The sequence below is a fragment of the Pelobates fuscus genome, chromosome 4, assembly GCF_036172605.1.
Source record: "Pelobates fuscus isolate aPelFus1 chromosome 4, aPelFus1.pri, whole genome shotgun sequence".
NCBI lineage: Eukaryota > Metazoa > Chordata > Amphibia > Anura > Pelobatidae > Pelobates > Pelobates fuscus.
In genome coordinates, this window is record NC_086320.1 from 165,855,408 (window position 1) to 165,874,345 (window position 18,938).

Below are 18,938 nucleotides of genomic sequence, written 5' to 3' on the forward strand. Positions count from 1 at the left end.
GTGCATAGGTCTCCCCGTCCTGCTAGTCACTGCATGTAGTGTGGACAAGCGGCCCATGGTTTGACAGGAAGTGCTCACTGAGAGCCACCAGCATATTCTGTCAGACCGGGTAGCGCAATCCGCTCAGGAACGCTACCTGGAAGTGAGCAGATACAGGAGTGGATAGGGGACACATAGCTGGGGGGAGAATGAGACACTCTGGGTGGAGAGGGGAGGGAATGGGAAACATAGGGGGGACCCAGTGGTTTCTAGTTACTGAATGTTGGGCCATATTTGTGCACTGGGCTGGTGATTGAAACCTGGGATGCTGCACAGCCACTCAGAGTGATACACACATGGTTAAGTAAGAGATGGCTGCGGGAGCAGGCTGGCTGAGGCTAATGGGAGTCTGAAACCCCAGGCTATGAGGTCCCTCTCCCTTCCCCGCTTGAAAGAAGTAACCTGAACTGACTTCCCCAGCAGCAGCGCCCGGGTACAGCCTGCCCCGGAGATATTAAACGGTAACCGAGCACCCGGCTGCAGGAGCTGCTCATCGAGGGGACCTGTCTCACCACACACAGGCCCGATGGGACTTGATAAAATAAAAGAAAAGGCAGCTCGGTTAGCGGATAAATAAAACCTGAATAGTGACACGGCAGTGCGGCTGATAGTGCAGCTCCCATCAGCTGACAGCATGCCATCACAGCGCTCACACTGCACTTCCTGAAACACAGAGTCCGGACGGGATAGCTGCACACCCAGCCAATAGCAGGCGGCCTTACAGGGAGCGGCGAGCGGTGACTCGAGCTCTGGCCAATAGCGAGCTCCGTTACATGTTTATCGTATTGCTCCGCGCTGCTCGGAGCTCATCAGCTGAGCAATAGGGTCCTGTTAGCAGGCACACCGGGAGCGGGACCTGGGGCCATGATTATTACTGGGAGTGCTAGCAGTGTATAATGACTAGTTACTGGGAGGGCTAGCAATGTGTAGTGACTAGTTACTGGGTGGGCTTGCTGTCAGTTGTGACTAGTTACTGGGTGGGCTTGCTGTCAGTTGTGACTAGTTACTGCGTGGGCTAGCTGTCTGTAGTGACTAGTTACTCGGTGGGCTAGCTGTCTGTAGTGACTAGTTATTTACTGGGAGGGCTAGCTGTCTGTAGTGACTAGTTACTTACTGGGTGGGTGGGCTAGCTGTCTGTAGTGACTAGTTACTTACTGGGAGGGCTAGCTGTCTGTAGTGACTAGTTACTTACTGGGTGGGCTAGCTGTCTGTAGTGACTAGTTACTTACTGGGTGAGCTAGCTGTCTGTAGTGATTAGTTACTGGGTGGGCTAGCTGTCAGTTGTGACTAGTTACTGGGAGGGCTAGCTGTCTGTAGTGACTAGTTACTTACTGGGAGGGCTAGCTGTCTGTAGTGACTAGTTACTTACTGGGTGAGCTAGCTGTCTGTAGTGATTAGTTACTGGGTGGGCTAGCTGTCTAGTGATTAGCTACTGAGTGGGCCAGCTGTCTGTAGTTACTGGGTTGGCTAGCTGTCTAGTGATTAGTTACTGAGTGGGCCAGCTGTCTGTAGTTACTGGGTGGGCTAGCTATCTGTAGTGATTAGTTACTAGGTGGGCTAGCTGTCTGTAGTTACTTGGTGGGCTAGCTGTCTGTAGTGACTAGTTACTGGGTGGGCTAGCTGTCAGTTGTGACTTGTTACTGGGTGGGCTAGCTGTCTGTAGTGACTAGTTACTGGGTGGGCTAGCTGTCAGTTGTGACTTGTTACTGGGTGGGCTAGCTGTCTGTAGTTACTGGGTGGGCTAGCTGTCTGTAGTTACTGGGTGGGCTATCTGTCTGTAGTTACTGGGTGGGCTAGCTGTCTGTAGTTACTGGGTGGGCTAGCTGTCTGTAGTTACTGGGTGGGCTAGCTGTCTGTAGTGACTAGTTACTGGGTGGGCTAGCTGTCTGTAGTGACTAGTTACTGGGTGGGCTAGCTGTCTGTAGTGACTAGTTACTGGGTGGGCTAGCTGTCTGTAGTGACTAGTTACTGGGTGGGCTAGCTGTCTGTAGTGACTAGTTACTGGGTGGGCTAGCTATCAGTTGTGACTTGTTACTGGGTGGGCTAGCTGTCTGTAGTGACTAGTTACTGGGTGGGCTAGCTGTCTGTAGTGACTAGTTACTGGGTGGGCTAGCTTTCTATAGTGCCAGTCGCCGCATTATTGGTCGCTTGAACTAAGTGTGAGAAGATGAGCAGCCCCTCGCCGTCCAGATCAGCAGGGTCTCCCCTAACACAGAGCCTGAAAGCACGGGATAACAGCACTGCCATGGCAGCAGCCACTCAGCACATTATAAAAGGTATGGCAGCTATGTGACTGTCTGGGAGCAAGCAGAGTGTGAGTGTGGTCACAGAACAGTTTCAGGTGAGTGTGTTTGAGGGCATAGTGCACAGATATGTGGAGTGTAAGAACATTATGAAGTAGTGCTAGATATCATTGGAGTGGTGGGGCACAGTTTTAATGGTGTAGTGTTGGCTCTCATTGGAGTGGTGGGCACAGTTTTAATGGTGTAGTGTTGGCTATCATTGGAGTGGTGGGGCACAGTAATAATGGAGTAGCGTTAGATATCATTGGAGTGGTTGGGCACAGTTATGGTGTAGTGTTAAGTATCCTCAAGGAGAGATGATGAGGGGCCCCTCCTATGATTCTTGCATCAGGACCCTGTGGTTTCTAGTTACTCCCCTGCCCAGGCTCAATGTATTTGCTTCCATAGCTGAGAATTCAGACCTGGTGTGTGTTGGCCCAGGCTCATAGTATTTGCCCAGCTATACACAGACACGCAGGCTGTTTACACCAGTGGTTGTGCATTTGTGACTGCAGCTTTCTACGTACAATCTAGCGTCATGCACTTCAAAATATGGACCCAAACCTGTTGCTTTAGCACTTCCACTTGTCCTGACATAAAAGTTTTTTTTTTCTATCTCTGTTCATGTATGACTGGTTTACTTGCCTATATGTTTTAGGGAAGTAGACTATTTGTAAATATATTTTGTTTCTTGTACAGATGTTGGAGAAATTCATTCCAGATTATTGGATCACCGTCCCTTTATTCAGGGTGAAACACGGTACTTCATTAAGGAGTTTGAGGTAAATCTAGTTTGTTTCAATATTTGTGATTTTTGAATATTCTACAGTAAATCACTAAAATTGTATAGATAGGGATTTTTTTTTAAATTGGACATCATTTTAATGCATAATGGTTTACTACTACGTGGGAAATTGCACACAAGCAGAACTGATCATGAAGCCAGGAGGGTTGGGTTGTGTGTTAATAAAATACTTAGGAAGGCATGTTATAGAAGAGCAATTTAATATTGTATGTAATGACCGGCCCACTTGAAAAATAAAACAAAGGATAACCAATCCTTACTTTTTACTGATTTGTTGAAAATTCCTCTCGCTATTTTCTATGGAATTACTGTGCATATCTGATAAACTCTCTACGGGAGAGGTTTATGGAATAAGTAGTCCAGCTTTCAGGTAGGTGACCAGTATTAACCTGGTAATAACTTTATTCATGGTTTTCCTGAACGAGAGTATTTGCATGTCAATGACTTCCACTCAGTGGGCTAAAGCTGCACGGTTACCACCCTTTTGGGCCAGCGGGGGTTATCCCCACTGACCTGTTCTAACACAAGCTATACACTGCAGCTGCACACAGCTCGCCTCCCAACCGCAGCGACACCAATCAAAATGGCGGACACACTATATTACTGGAAGCATATTCCTACGCAGTCTGTGCAAGTGCTCCATGGAGTGATCCCTGCAGAAATTGGATGCAATCTACCAGCGAATTTAGGAAACCCTGGCTGTGAGACATACCTCAATCCTGACTTCTGAGGCAGTCTGTGGAGGCGTCGGACATGGGAAGACCAAGGCCACTCTTGGGATAGCTGTTCCTCAAGCACCAGTTACACCTAAGGTACACCCACCTGGGCCGAGGGCCATCAGGGGATCAACCCCAAAGCATCTACCACGCAGGCGGAGGATCACCCGTCTTTTCTATGTAAAGTGTACCCTGGTATTGCTATGTCCCAGTCATTTTTCTCATTATACCATGTCTTAGTAACGGCGACTAAATCTACATTCTCAGTTGCCATTATTACCACAAGTTCAGGGATCTTATTCCCTAAATTGCAAGCATTTGTAGACATGACTCTAAGCTTATCATTTTTTTAACACACTTGCTACAGGCACCTCCTGTCCTTGTTTTGGGGGGTACCTTCTGTCCTTGTTTTATCCCCCTATTCCTAGTTTAAATACATCCTAGCAAAACCTCTGAACTGCTCACTGAGAACATTTGTTCCCTTTTGAGAAAGACACCATCCATCATTTTTGTACAGTTTATTTCCATTCCAAACAGAGCTAACATGAGATATGAAGCCAAATCCTTGCTCCGGACACCATTCACCAAGCCACAAGTTAAAGTCCCACTTACCACCACAAATATCAAATAGTGATGTAAAATATACAAGAAATATCAGTGTACACACAACTCCCAGTGATGGCAAATATGGATATAAAACATGAATTATACAACCATATCAATTGAAGACCCTGAGATTTTAAAAGATACCTAAAACAGAATAATAAAACCACATGGTGTGAACTGTTTAAATGGACACTATAGTCACCTGAACAACTACAGCTTAATGTAGTTGTTCAGGTATGATCTATAGCTCCCTGCAGGCAATCTAATGTAAACATTGTATTTTCAGAGAAAATACAGTGTTTACATTGATTGATAGGAATACCTCCAGTGGCCGTCACTCAGACGGCCACCAGAGGGACTTCCTATCATGCAGGGCCCTAAAAAGGCCCTGTTCACGTCAGACGTATTAAAATACGTCTGACGTGTGCAGGAGAGAGAAGGCACTGTGTGCGCGCCTTCTCTCTCCAGCCTCTTAGCAGAGGAGGGGGGGGGGCAAAGACCGCAAGCTGAGCTGTCAGTCAGCTCAGCTCGCGGCCGCGCACACCGTGCGCATGCGCGGTAGTGCGCTCAGGACTTCAGAGGGCGGCATGAATGCCGCCCTCTGAAGTATGTGCGCATGTGTGGCGAAGCACAAGGGAGCGTCTGATTGCTCCCTGCTCGCGCCCGCCTAGTTCGTAATTTTGACGAAATAGGGGGCGCGGCTTCACGAGGCTCCCGGCGCTGGAACCAGGTGAGTAAATTCGGCTGCCTGGAGAGTCCCTTTAACCCCTTGGTTACCGCGGACGTACAGGGTACGTCAGCCAAAAAACGTTTAACGTCCGCGGCCAAAATGAGGGCTGGAAGCGAGCCGCTCTAAGGATATTACACGATGCCTCGATATCGATACCGAGTGATCGCTCCCCCTTAGCGATCACTTCCGGGTTGCCGCAGGTGGCACCCGGCAGCAGGGTCGCCACCAGAAATTTTGTGGCCCCTGACAAAGCACAAGGTCTGGGCTGCCCCCCATCCCCGTCAGTGTAGTGGATGCAGAGTGTGTGTCAGTGTAGTGGATGCAGAGTGTGTGTGTGTGTTTACTAGTGTATGCATCTAATAATGTTAATGTAATACATGTTATTCCCCACTCCCTGCTCCTTACCTGGTTCCATCCTTGGTGGTCCGGTGGCATTGTGGGCCCCCGGCTCCTTATACTTGCAGAGGGGGCCCAACAGACTGCAGCAGGACATTACAGCATTTCCCTCTCTCTAACTCCCTGCAAGCGTGCCGTGCGTGCCGCTAGGAGCGTTGCCATGGTAACCCGTGGCAACGCTCTGACGTCCGCGGGTCTCGCGGGAGTTAGAGAGAGGGAAGAGTTGTAATGTGCTCCTGCAGTCAGCTGGGCCCCCTCTGCAAGTATAGGGAGCCGGGGGCCCTCGGCTGTATCTCCATCCACAGTGCTGCGCAGTGGGACTGCCTGAACTAACAGGCAGTCCCCCTGCGGGTGAAAAAGTAAAAATAAAGTTAATAAAAGTAAATAAAATATATATAATGTGTGTGTGTGTGTGTGTGTGTGTGTGTATATATATATATATATCTCTTATATACACTGCTCAGAAAAATAAAGGGTACACTTAAACAACACAATGTAACTTCAAGTCAATCACACTTCTGTGAAATCAAACTGTCCACTTAGGAAGCAACACTGAGTGACAATCAATTTCACATGCTGTTGTGCAAATGGGATAGACAACAGGTGGAAATTATAGGCAATTAGCAAGACTGCAGCAGGACATTACATATATATAAAAAAAAAATATTTTTTTTTTTTTTTTTTTTCTGGCATTTTTTTTTTTTTTTTATTTTTTTTTTTTTAAATTTGTATTTTATTGAATTTTATGCGCATGGGCAAACATTCACGTCAGTGTATTGATGTTAGAAAAAGGGTTATTTGTCATAGCAATATACAATATACAATATATTGGGATATGTGTTGGGCTATGTCTTGGGTGGTATATCGTGCAGTATATTGGGCATGGGGCGTTCCGAGTTGGACAGTCTGTATAGACCTCAGTGAGTCTTAGACCCGGTGGTGCTGCCCTCTGGCATATGTCCATGGTACTGGCAAGTCTGTCCGTGGTACAGTGCCGGCAATGGGGGAGCCCGTGTGTGGGTTGGGGATCGGAGTGGTGACAGGCAGTCAGCAATCAGGGCAGTCCCTGGGTTTTAGTCTATGTTGGTGATTCGGGTAGTCTCTGCTCTCCCGACGTTCCGATGTGCTCAGTCTGCGAACTCCCGGGTTGACATTCTTGAGGTGGTTTCGCAACTTGTCTTCCCCTGTTGCTCCCCTCTCCTCTCGTTTGTGGTTGTTTGCGCTCAATCTTGCCGGCTGGTTCTCTCCTGCCATACAGCAGCTTAGTTTCTTTGGATCTTCATCTGAGGTAAGTGTGAGGGTTTGGCCGTCATGTGGCACCATCAGGGTTCCATCAGCTCCCCAGCGGTACCTCACTGCGTTTTCTCTCAGTTTTTTAGCTATTGGGGCCAGTTTTCTTTTTTCTAGGAGTGCAGCAAAGGGGATGTCACTAAAGAACAGGATAGTAGCTCCTTCAAATTTCGCGCTCCCCATCTCTCTGGAGCGTGTCATGATGGCCGCTCGTACGACTGTGTCTCTGGTTACTATTATGGTGTCTCTGGGTGCTGCCTCTGGTGCCGTCGGGGCTTTCCTGACCCTAAAAGCCGCAGTAATTATTGTGGGGTCTGCTTGACCCTGCAAGCCAATGGATGTAAGTAGCTTTTGGGTATATGGTAAGAGTGCGTCCCCTTTAACGGCCTCGGGTATCCCCCTCAAGCGTACATTGCGGCGTCTATGCCTGGCCTCTAGGGTCGCCACAGAGCGGTGTAGCCGTTGTACCTGCTGGGTCAAGCCGTCCAGGGTGTTTTCTGTGGCTAGGAGCCGGATTTCCCGGGCATTGCCTTTACCCTCCACCACTTGGAGCTTATTCTGTAATGCCCCCATTTCCTGCTGTATGTCCTGGAGGTCCGACTTCCATAGTTGTCGCATCTCCAGGAGCATGTGTTTGATGTCCCCCTTGGTTGCTGGGGACGAGTCTTCGTCGGAGTTAGCTTCCCGGTACAGGTCTCCCCGTCTCGGAGAGGTAGGTGATGCTTCCCTCTCCTCGTGGGAGTCTTCCGACGAGTCTGCTGTGCGGCCTTCCACGGGCGCCATTTTCGGCCGTGCTGGCGGGGTATGCCGCTCAAATGAGAGCCTTATATCTCTTTGTGTGGTGATTTCAGGCGCTTGAAACTTGCGGTGCTTGCGCCCCATGTTGACTCTGGTGGGGTGGGATTGTGGAGGGTTCTCTCCGGGTGTAATTTTCGTCGAGTAATGTATTTATCCGTCGTGGTTTAGCGGAGCTCCACAAAACACGTCTGTTCAGTCTCTAGGTTGGCCACGCCCCAATATATTTTTTTTTTATAGATTTAATTATTATTAATTTTGTTGTCTCCCCTCCCTGTTTCATACTTGGCCAGGGAAGGGGGGGGGTATAGCAGTCCCTGGTGGTCCAGTGGCATTGGCTGAGCTGGGGGGGGGGGGGTGGCGGGCAGCAAGCGTTTACTCACCTCCCAGCAGCTCCTCCAGCTCCCCAGTGTAAGTCTCGCGTGCCGCGAGGAGTGTTGCCATGGTAACCCATGACAACGCTCTGACGGCCGCGGGTCTCGGTGATCCTGGCGGGAGGTGAGTCTGGCGGTCCTAGGAGGTATTATCAGCAATATCGGTATCTATATTGGCAGGTACCGATATTGCCGAAAATACCGAATATCGGCCAATTATATCGGTAAAACGGATAATCGGTCGATCCCCAATATATATGTATGTGTGTGTTATACATATATTATGTATAATATATTATAAAATAATGAAAGCATTTTATAAAATATTATACATATATAATGCATGTATATGCTTTCATTATAAGTGTACTTTGAGATATATACACATAATGAAATCATATATATATATATATATATATATATATATATATATATATATATATGCATTACATATGTATAATATATTATAAAATGCTTTAATTATAATATAGTTTACATATATAGGAAATAAAAGTGTGTGTGTGTGTGTGTGTGTGTATCACAATTATTATTTTTTTTTTTTTTTATAAAAACGCTAACTTTAAAGGACTACTATAGGCACCCAGACCACTTCAGCTCAATGAAGTGATCTGGGTGCCAGGTCCATCTAGGGTTAACCCTGCCTGTTGTAACTATGTTTACTATGTTTACATTAGTGTTAATCCAGCCTCTAGTGGCTGTCTCATTGACAGCCGCTAGAAGCACTTCTGCGTTTCTCCGCGCCTCTCACTGTGATGGGACATCAGATGTTTGGCAAAAAATATATATCTTTATTGCAAGTCACACATAAACACTTATTTCTCAGAGTGAGGTGGTGCCCATTCTGGGGTTGGGTTTAATAACCTCTCTCATAAATGTTAATAGAAAAATACATTGTTGCAATTTGTTCTTAAAGTTTAATTTGAAAGATACAAACTCAATACAGTACTGGAAAAAACAGAAAATACAATTACACCATGTTTAAACTCATATTACATCCAAGTGATACACTTCTTGGGGAGACTAGTTTTTGTATTTTCCAAGTAATACGAATTGGGCTATATAGTCTTGAGAAATACTATAACCACTCAGTTCTTGTGAGTTTAAGTCCATTAGAAAGTATAATTTGACAATTAATTTTACAGTGTTGCACTAGGACTGTGTTTATCGCTTTCAATTGATAGCTCTGCTGGATTTACATAAGCAGTATTGTCCAAGTATACTGTATGTGCTTCTTTATTGCTGTGATCAAGTAAACACAATATAGGTTGTTTTTGCACATTAATTACTTTTGTACTCTTACACATACTGTTATGAATATTTTTTGAGTTTTGCTATTTTGAGATATATAATTGTCACTTTTGCAAAATTTGTGACCAGGCCATCATTTGCATGATCTATCTATCTATCACTTTTATATATTTTAGGAGGGATCGTCACTATTGTTTTTACTCTTTATGGTGTATACTTTTTTTTTATTTTATTTTTTATGCACACCATTTTTTTATTGCTTGTCATTGTGATTAATTTTCTTTTTGTACCAGGATTTTGTATGCTTGCTGGATGAAATAATTGTGACGCTTTATAAACGAACTGAATAACTATTGGAATAACTTGCACTGAAAAGGCAGTGTTCTGGGGACAGGCTATAGACACCTGACCACTACATTAAGCTGTAGTGTTCTGGTCACTATAGTGTCCCTTTTAACCCCTTAAGGACACATGACGGAAATATTCCGTCATGATTCCCTTTTATTCCAGAAGTTGTCATTAAGGGGTTAAACATTTTATTTTTCTGGTTAAAAATTAATACTTTGTTAGTTTAATAAAAACTGGCTCCTAACTTTGTTAGCCTGCCCCTAGATTCCAAGCAAATTTGTTAAAGCCTGCACTAAAGACACTCCGACTACTTGATGTGATCTAAGTGCCTTTAGTGGTTCTTTTTAAAATCCTAAAAGCTGCTAACATTGCTCAACAGCATAGCCTCAAACTATATATATTCCCATTCACAGCCACTTCACTTATCCTCTGTTTTTCTCTTTGCTCCAGTTTTATAGAATTTCTCTAGGGCACTGGCACAACATTTTAATAAAATGTCCTGCCTCACCCTAGAAAACATTTTCTGTAGTCTGTAGCAGGGCTGTCTTTAATCATGAGTAGACTCTGGGCGAGCATTTGCTTGGGCGCCCTGGACCCTGCACCCCCACCCCAATCCTTGGCATGCATTCCCGCCTTCAACCCCAATGCAGTGGTGGAACTAAAGTAGGGAAGGCCTTGGCGCGAGAATTTTTTTTTTGTGCCCCCTCCCCCCCCTATCGCAAGGGTGCCTTAATGTTATATCCCCACCTGTCATGCAACTTCAGCAATGCTTTGACAGCTGCCATATTCCAGGGCTTTTCCGGGCTGTATTTATCACCGAGCAGTGTTTTTGTATTTGAATGTAAGCATGTATTTGTATGGAGCATGTTTGTGTGAATATAGGGGTGTGTTTGTATGTGGTGTAGGCGTTTTAATACAATCATGCATTTATGTGTGTGGTGTTGGTGTTTGAATGCGGTGTGTGTTTATATATTATTTTGGTGTGGTTGTGTGTAGTGTTGGTGTTTCAATGTAGGAATGTGTTTGTATGTAGTATTGAAGTTTGAATGCAGGGGTGCATAATTGCATTTCAATTCTGAGATGTACGCAAATATACACATATACACACACACTGTGATACACATACACACACTGAAACATTCAGGTTCACAATGCAGATATACAGACACATACACAGACATACAGACTCACAGATGCACACACACTGACTACATAAAAATACACACACTGACACAGATACAAACACTTACACATGCAGATATACTATGATACACTCGGACACACCCACACTGACAGACATACGGACATTCATGCAAAATGTACACTTTTATAGCCACCCTCTAGTTTCCTACCTTTTGAGTGCAGAAGGGTGGGGTCCACTGCGCTGGCTGAGGCTGATAGGAGGTATGCTCAGGCATTCCCACACAAGCTCTCCTTTCCTCTGCCCTCTCCTCCTCTCTCTCATGGGCCATGGCACCAGTCTATCTTGGAGGAACTGGCTCATGGCTGTTAGTTCCTCCCATGCTGCCAAAAAGAAAGAAGCTCGGTTGGCGCTGTAAAAAAGGACACAGTGCCCAACCTGACCCCTTTAGCACTGGCTGACTGGGTAGGCAAAGAAAATGTGTGTGCAAGGCAGCTGCTTTGGGCCTCCCTGATATAACTGGGCCAGGGGCAGCTGATCCATTTGCCCCGTGTTAAAGACGGCCCTGGTTTGTAGTATGTAAGACATTCTTTAAAAATATCTTTAGTAATACTTGTGTTTACCATATAATGTCTACATATGTCTGCTCCTCTTTTGTTTCACACAACTTGAATGTAATCTTATTTCACTTTTGAACCCCATGCTATTGAACATATCTCACATCTTTTACATGTTTGTTTAGTTGGATCTACCTTCCCCTGTTAGCATGCTGCTCTTTACCTATACTGCTATACTTTAATGCTGTAGGTTTAGATACCTGCATTTGTTCTCTTAATCTGATTTGTTACATACTGTTTGCTTTATTTGTCTGTAACCATACTGAAAAACTTATTTGGAATATCTTAGTAAAGTATAGACAATAGATTATTGCACTATGGTACTCACCCCATTGCACATTTAGGTAACTACATGCTGGAAGTGCTAGTTTAGGTTATTTATTTTTTCTTTCCTCACCCTTTTTGTTAAGTATTTATTTTGTGTCTCAGTATATGCATAGATAGCTATGTTTTTATTGTGTAAAATTTGACATTCACAATTCATAGTGGGTTATTCTGCATATTGATGGAGTGATCTCATAGAACCACTAGATGGAGCCATAAAATAATAATTGTGGCTTTCAGAGCAGATCACTCAACAGACACCGTTTATACAAAACAGACCCCAAAACACATTTCATGCAGACGTCTTTTTAAAAGACTGGTGTAACTGCATTTGTGAACTAATATCTTCCAGTACACAGCTGTATTCATGTTTTATCCAAACAAGTTTATATGAAACTGCTCAGATGTCATTCTCTTTGTTGTAGAGGTTCTGTGAAAAAAATTCCAAGAGTGCAGACCACCTCCTCTCGAATTCTCCATCACCGAGCTTCAATGTATGAGTTTGATCTTTTTTTGTTTATGAAGAATATGAGAGGATTTACCTGCATCCTTGTTCTTTAAAAAAATGCAGTGATATAAACACCCTAAAGAATATGTATAAAGACAATCCTGTCCTATATAGGAAACTGATGCTTTTCCAAATACTTCCAACTGATCATACTGTTAAAGGGACACTACTACCAAAATAAAAAATCAGTTTAGTAGGTATACCTCCAATGAAATCATGCGTGCATTTAATTATGCATATTTTCATTGAGGGTGTAGGAAAAAAAATAGCATGAGAAGTTACAGATCTCTTGTCTGCAGCATTTACATGCCTTGCTCTTCTAACTCAGCCCAGACTTTCTGTGAATGTCCAATCACATACTTCCCAAGGCAGGTGCTCTGGGCAAATGCTGCCTCTTTAATTTATAAAAGTGCCTTTCTATTGAAAGGGCACACTCTTCACACATAAAGCACGTTAGTAAGCTTAAGTGCTTTAAAAGTCTGGAGTGTCCCTTTAAGCTATTTCTAGAACCATAATTACTGTTGTGTGATGCACATTCATAATTTTGCTGGCATTGTTGACAGAATATCTGTTTTGGAGTATATGAAACTTGAATGTTTCACTAGTTAACCTTTGTTTCCAGGACTGGTGCAAGCATTTTTGCCTCCCTAGGCAAATAATATTTTGCTGACCCCCACTCATACAGACTAACACACGCTGACTCAAGTATAAACACACACTGATCCATGCAAACTAACGCACATGCACTGACCCATATACACACTCTGACCGACGCAGAGACACATATACAGACACACACCGACCCACGCAGAGACACACTGACCCATACAGACACAACGGTTAACGCCTCGCGCAAACAGAGTGGAGGGGCTGCTGAATCTGGTGTGCTGTTTCCTGATCATATTTGGGGCTAGAAGTGCGAGAACGGAGGATCCCAACTTTCTACACTGATCGGCTTTTCTTGTCTGTATCTGGTCAAGTGCTGCATTCCACTCAGTATACGCTGATATTTTATTATCTCGTGTATTCAAGCCCACATTAGATCCTTAGCTCCTAGTAACAGCTGCTATACTGTTTACTGTCGGTTATTACCAGCTCATTTTTGTTTATGATGTGATTGCCTCAGTTTTCGTCCATTATTATTTTGTCTGAAATGCCGGCCTAGCAGGCCTATAGTTTAAGTAAATGTCACTATATATATCTTGCAGCATTTCTTAGATCATCTTGTAGTTTCCTTACAATGGCCTCAGTCTAAGCGGAAACTTAGCCTTGTTTATTATTATTATACTGTCAAGGTGTGTATTCTTCTTGACATACATAACACCTGTTTGCTACTATCGTTATTCAATGTCTTGCTCATGTCAGGATTTCTCTTTTCTTGACTGATTTATAAAAAAAAAAAAAGTGGAAGTCTCTCAACATGACCTGTTCTGTACCTGCAATTTACTTTGTGCACTAACTATTAATGCCATGTCGTTACCTGTTTTTGTTCCTTTCTATGCACTATAAAAAAAAAAAATAATTAACCCCTTAAGGACCAAACTTCTGGAATAAAATGGAATCATGACATGTCATGTGTCCTTAAGGGGTTAAATGTAGAAATTCGCACCACTTTATCCTGCAGTTGTATCTTGGCTCCCTATCTATCTAGGTTCTAAATATGAGAGGACAATCCTGTCCTAAATAGAACCTAGATAGATAGGGAGCCAAGATACAGGTAAACAACCTGTATCTTGGCGTGTGTGTTTAGTGAGTGTGTGTACGCGTGTTTCAGCGTGTTTATCAGTGTCTGTCAGTGTATCTCAATAAATGCATCACCAACACTGTATAGATTTTTATTTTATTTTTTTAAAGATTGCAGTTTATGTGCTATTGATCTCTAACTCTTACAGTAGTATATATAGCCAGTGAGTATGCTCTTAGCCAGCTTTAGCTTTACAGACAGACAGTATCATTTCAACTCTTGTATTTCCTACAAACTTTGCCTGCAGAATGTAATCATAAAATATAATTGCTTCATTGAAGTTGACCTTCATCTTCATCCACCTATTTAAATTTGATGGGGCAAATTTACATAGAAAAAAAACATTTTAAAATCATTTGGGGGGAAAAAAGTCATTTTTGGTTTTCGGCCAAGGGCATCCTGAATTTTCGATTTCGGCTCAGAATTTTCATTTCGGTGCATCCCTAGTTCTAAATTTACTTTCCCACTTGACAGTCAGCATAAAGAAAGCATACAGAGAAAATAAATTAAGATTTTATTTTAAATGCAGAGCATTATAATGGTTTATAATATGGTATCTTAATACTGCACCCTGTATAATCCATGTATGTACTAGACCACACAGGTGAAAGAGATGTGTGCTTAGAGTATTCAACTCTGTTGCTCTACGATCTTGTCCAGATTCCTGTTCACTGTAGAGCTAGATCTTGGTTTAATTGTGGTATGAATTGCCAAGAAGTGACGTACTGACATGTGCCAATGGAGTAGATGTTTAAGAATTTTTTGTTTAGGGTGCACATTCCATTTTGTTTTCCTGTTTGTGAATGTGACACATCGGGGTAAAGAACAGCATCTTAACATTCATAATCTTTCTTATAGGAAAAACGTGGACATCGTGAAATTAGTTTTCTTGGTAATTTCAATAACAGCATATCTGAAACCAAAGAAAACACTCTTACAGAATGTACTGATTTAATGCAAGATCAGCTGGCATCAATTCTCAAGACATGTAAGTAGATATGATAATGCTTGAATTACCCTACATATTCTGAATAAATGCATCTCTATGAGGGAAGTTCAGTGTCTTCAGTGTCTCCATGCAGAGGGGGAATACACTGAATGTCAGTGCTCCACACTGTGCAGCACTGCACCAGGAAGCACCTTTTGTAGCCATCTGTGGAGTGGCCAGTGGAGGTATCATTAGCCTGTAATGTAAACAGTGGCGTACCTACCACGGTCGCAGGGGCCGCAGCTGCGACTGGGCCCCTCACTGCAGGGCCACAGCCACGAGCCCTGCGCCCGTGGGCCGCCTATATGCCGCCCCTTCCGTGTTCCCCCTGTCCTAATGTACTCCCCCGGTGGGCTGCAGAGTTCCTGTCAGACGTGGCAAGGGAGTTGTGATGTCTCTGCTCTGCTCCCTCCCGCGCCGTTTACTGATGCCGGAATATGATGTCATATTCCAGCTCCTGGCATCAGTAGACAGCCCACGAGGGAGCAGAGCAGAGAGGACACCGCTCCCTCACCGCGTCTGAAAGGAACTCTGCCGACCGCCGCACTGAAGCCCCACTGGACCCCAGGGACAGATCCACGCCAGCTCTCCAGGTAGGGAGGCTGGGTGGACATATAATATTAATAATTTGTGTCTGTGAGTGTGTGTGTGTGTGTGTGTGTCTCTACATGTGTCTGTCTGTATGTATGTGTCTGCATGTGTATCTGTTTGTCTGCATGTGGAGGGGCAGTGGGGTGGCTGGTACGTGTGGGGAAGGAGGTAGATGTATGGGGGGGGGGCCAGGGCAATTGTCACACCAGGGCCCCGTGGTTTCTAGTTACGCCTCTGAATGTAAACACTGCTTTTTCTCAGAAAAGTCAGTGTTTATTGCAAAAAGCCTGCAGGTACTGACAGGGGCGTACCCAGACCATTTGGCACCCGGGGCAGACCCTGTATTTGTGCCCCCCAAACCCCACCCACAATGTTTTTTTTTCAATGTTTTCAAGAATATTTATTGCACATAATAATTGTGCACCCCCCACACATACAAACCCTGCACCCACCCTACACATCAAATTCATACTCCCCCTTCATAAAAAAAAAACCCTGCACCCCATCACATAACGTTCATACACACCCTACACAAAAAACCCACCCACTTTACAAAGTTCATACAGCCCCTAAACATAGAAATTCTGCACCCCCTACACATCAAATTCATACACCGACCCTACACATAAAACACCTGCACACCCCCCTTAATAAAAAAAAAACCCGTGCACACCTCCCCTTAATAAAAAAAAAATAAAAAAAACGTGCACATCCCCTTAATTAAAAAAAAAAAAAAAAAAACCTGCACACGCCCCTTTTTGGTTTTCTTTTCCATTGCAGTTTTTTTCCATCACAGTATTATCTTAGAGGGATGTTATCACTTTTAACATGTTTAAGTAGCTCTATAAAACCAAATGTGGTATCACTTAAAAAATAAACACAAGATTCTCAAGCACATAACTGGTCAAAAACCATCTGTATGAAATAGTGCAAATGAGGCTAATTGTACATTGACACTGGCAGTAGGACAGAAGCTAAATAAATGGTTTAAGCTCTTATATTAACTCAGAAACACTGGTTGTAGTGTATAGTCCTAAGAGTTTTATTTCATGTTACATAAGACTCTGTTTAAACAGGAGAAGTTTTTGCATGACTCACTGTTATGAAACCATCAGTTTGATTAGCTGAACTGCAAAGATGCAATCATTGCAGAAAGCTCAGCTTCATATACAGAATGCAAAATCAAAGAAACCAAATGTACTTAAAGGGCCACTAAAAGTCATCCAGGCCACTTTATCCAGATGAAATGACCTAGGTGTGGTGGTCCTTTTGATTTAACCCTGCTATGTAAAACTTTGCAGTTTTTTTAGCAATTAAATCCACTTTCACACTGACAGCCACTAGAGGAAATTCCGAGGCACTGAATATGTAAAATCTGGTCATGTGACACAGAAGCCCCCATATTCAGTGCCGTCACATTCTATGTTTCTATGAGAAAAACATTGATGTATTGCTTTCATATGGGAAAAGCTTAACTGCACACACAGTGTTTGCCACGCATCAGATCCACAGTGCTTCTCTATAAGGATCATAGTATTCGACCATCGATGGAGGATATGCTTCCTTCATTACATCGCAGAAGGGGGAGAAGTGAGCAGCTCTGAAGGAGTCTCAGCACTGGAGAAAAGTAAGTATGAAAAGAAGAGATGCACTTACAGAACATGGAGCTGTCAATTAGCTCTAGTTGGTGCACTTGAGTGGTACGATCCCTGCTTAAGGATTTGCACTGTGTCTCTTGATCCAAGCAGATATTTCAAAGTTTGTACTACTTTGTTTGGTAATTTGAACAGTGAAATGGCTGTAGTGCCCTAATGTGAAACACGACCCCATCAAAATTCTAAGTGTGGGGGCGTGGCTTGGAGCTTGAACGGACCGGCCGCACGCATGTAAAGTTCCTGCTGCTCACGGACTAAGGAGCTACAAATAATCTGTGTTACGAGCAGATTTGGGCTAAGAAAGCAGATACCCACCTACCTAATGTCCCAGAGAAGCAAAGGCAATCTTTCCAAGGCGGACAAAGCCTCCTTCTTTCTGGAACGAGCTCTGGCAGGGAAGGCCCGATCCTAGATGGTGGCGATTACCGATCGAGGGATGCATCACCCTTCCCCAGCCTCCCCAGCTCCGTTTTAGAGGAGGGACCACTCACTGCAACAGGGATGAGATAGATCTCTAATGTCTGAACTCACAGACAAAATGCAGGGCAATATCACAAAACAGATACACACCCTGAACATAGACCTCTGCAGGGAACTGCTGGATATTGGGCACAGAACATCCCAAGTGGAACAAAAGTTAGATGGTTTTGCAACTGCACAAAATGGCCTGGCAGACAAGATCCAAGAGATGACACGTTTCAATTTAAAAGCAAGGGGCATTGGCGCCTCAACGAGTCGCTACTGACCTATAGTTCGTTTCAGGCTTCTGTTCAGTCTGAACTGACAGAATACTTTAGGGACAACGGGTCTGGCGAAGTGACAGACAACATAGTATGAAATGCCCATAAGGCAGTGGTCAGTGGGTTATTTATCAGGAGATCCTCCTACCTTAGGAAACAGAGACAATCCAAACTCCTGGAAGCCTATAAGGAACTAGCGATACTGTCCGCAAAAAACAAGTCACAACCTTCACCAGGGCCGGACTGGGGATACAAAGCAGCCCTGGAAAAAAAAGAACTATGCCAGCCCCATAAGTCATTGCGCCATATATTGCCGTATGTAATATGTAAGGCAATGTCTTGCCACCCCAGATGGTTGAGTAATATATATATTGCTTTTTCAAATATATAATATTGGTCATTTTTAGAGTAAAATGTTTAATTATACATTAAGCATACTCACATGCAGTGTTTACATTGCTTCCTAGTGACACTTCTAGTGAGTCACTCAGACATTCACTAGAGGTGCTTCCTGTGTAAGTGCTGCACAGTGTGATTGCACAGTGTGCAGCACCTACTATCAGGGACTTTGCAGCCAATCCTATGGCAGAGCATTGGATTGGCTCAGATCATCATGCTTGATGATCTCAGCCATAGAGGCAGGGCCAGTCGAGGGGAGACCAGCACGGCGTGGGGAGAAAAAAAAAGGTGAGTAAAAACACTTTTTAAATACACACAGACACACAGACACACCATGACACAGGCACACCATGACACAGGCACTCACACTGACAGAATTACACATTTTACCTGTGGGTGACCGGCTGGGTGGGCTAGTGGCCGCAGGAGGAGATCTGCTGGCGGCCGCTGGCTGGGGGAGATCCGCTGGCTGGGGGAGATCTGCTGGCGGCCGCTGGCTGGGGGAGATCTGCTGGCTGGGGGGAGATCTGCTGGCGGCCACTGGCTGGGGGAGATCTGCTGGCGGCCGCTGGCTGGGGGAG

The 18,938-nt window shown here is 44.2% G+C and overlaps 1 protein-coding gene across 2 annotated transcripts in view; it reads left to right on the forward strand.

The window, feature by feature from the left end:
- The first annotated feature begins 838 nt into the window (after positions 1 to 838).
- BLOC1S5 (biogenesis of lysosomal organelles complex 1 subunit 5) overlaps positions 839 to 18,938 on the forward strand; it is a 73,136-nt gene continuing 55,036 nt past the window's right edge. For both annotated transcript variants that reach the window (XM_063451745.1, XM_063451744.1), the window contains exons 1-6: positions 839 to 1,134; positions 1,187 to 1,352; positions 1,601 to 1,775; positions 1,821 to 2,315; positions 3,021 to 3,103; positions 14,843 to 14,972. In XM_063451745.1, coding sequence (XP_063307815.1) covers positions 2,207 to 2,315; positions 3,021 to 3,103; positions 14,843 to 14,972 — 322 coding nt within the window. In that variant the 5' untranslated portion in view covers positions 839 to 1,134; positions 1,187 to 1,352; positions 1,601 to 1,775; positions 1,821 to 2,206. The remainder of the gene's footprint in view (positions 1,135 to 1,186; positions 1,353 to 1,600; positions 1,776 to 1,820; positions 2,316 to 3,020; positions 3,104 to 14,842; positions 14,973 to 18,938) is intronic.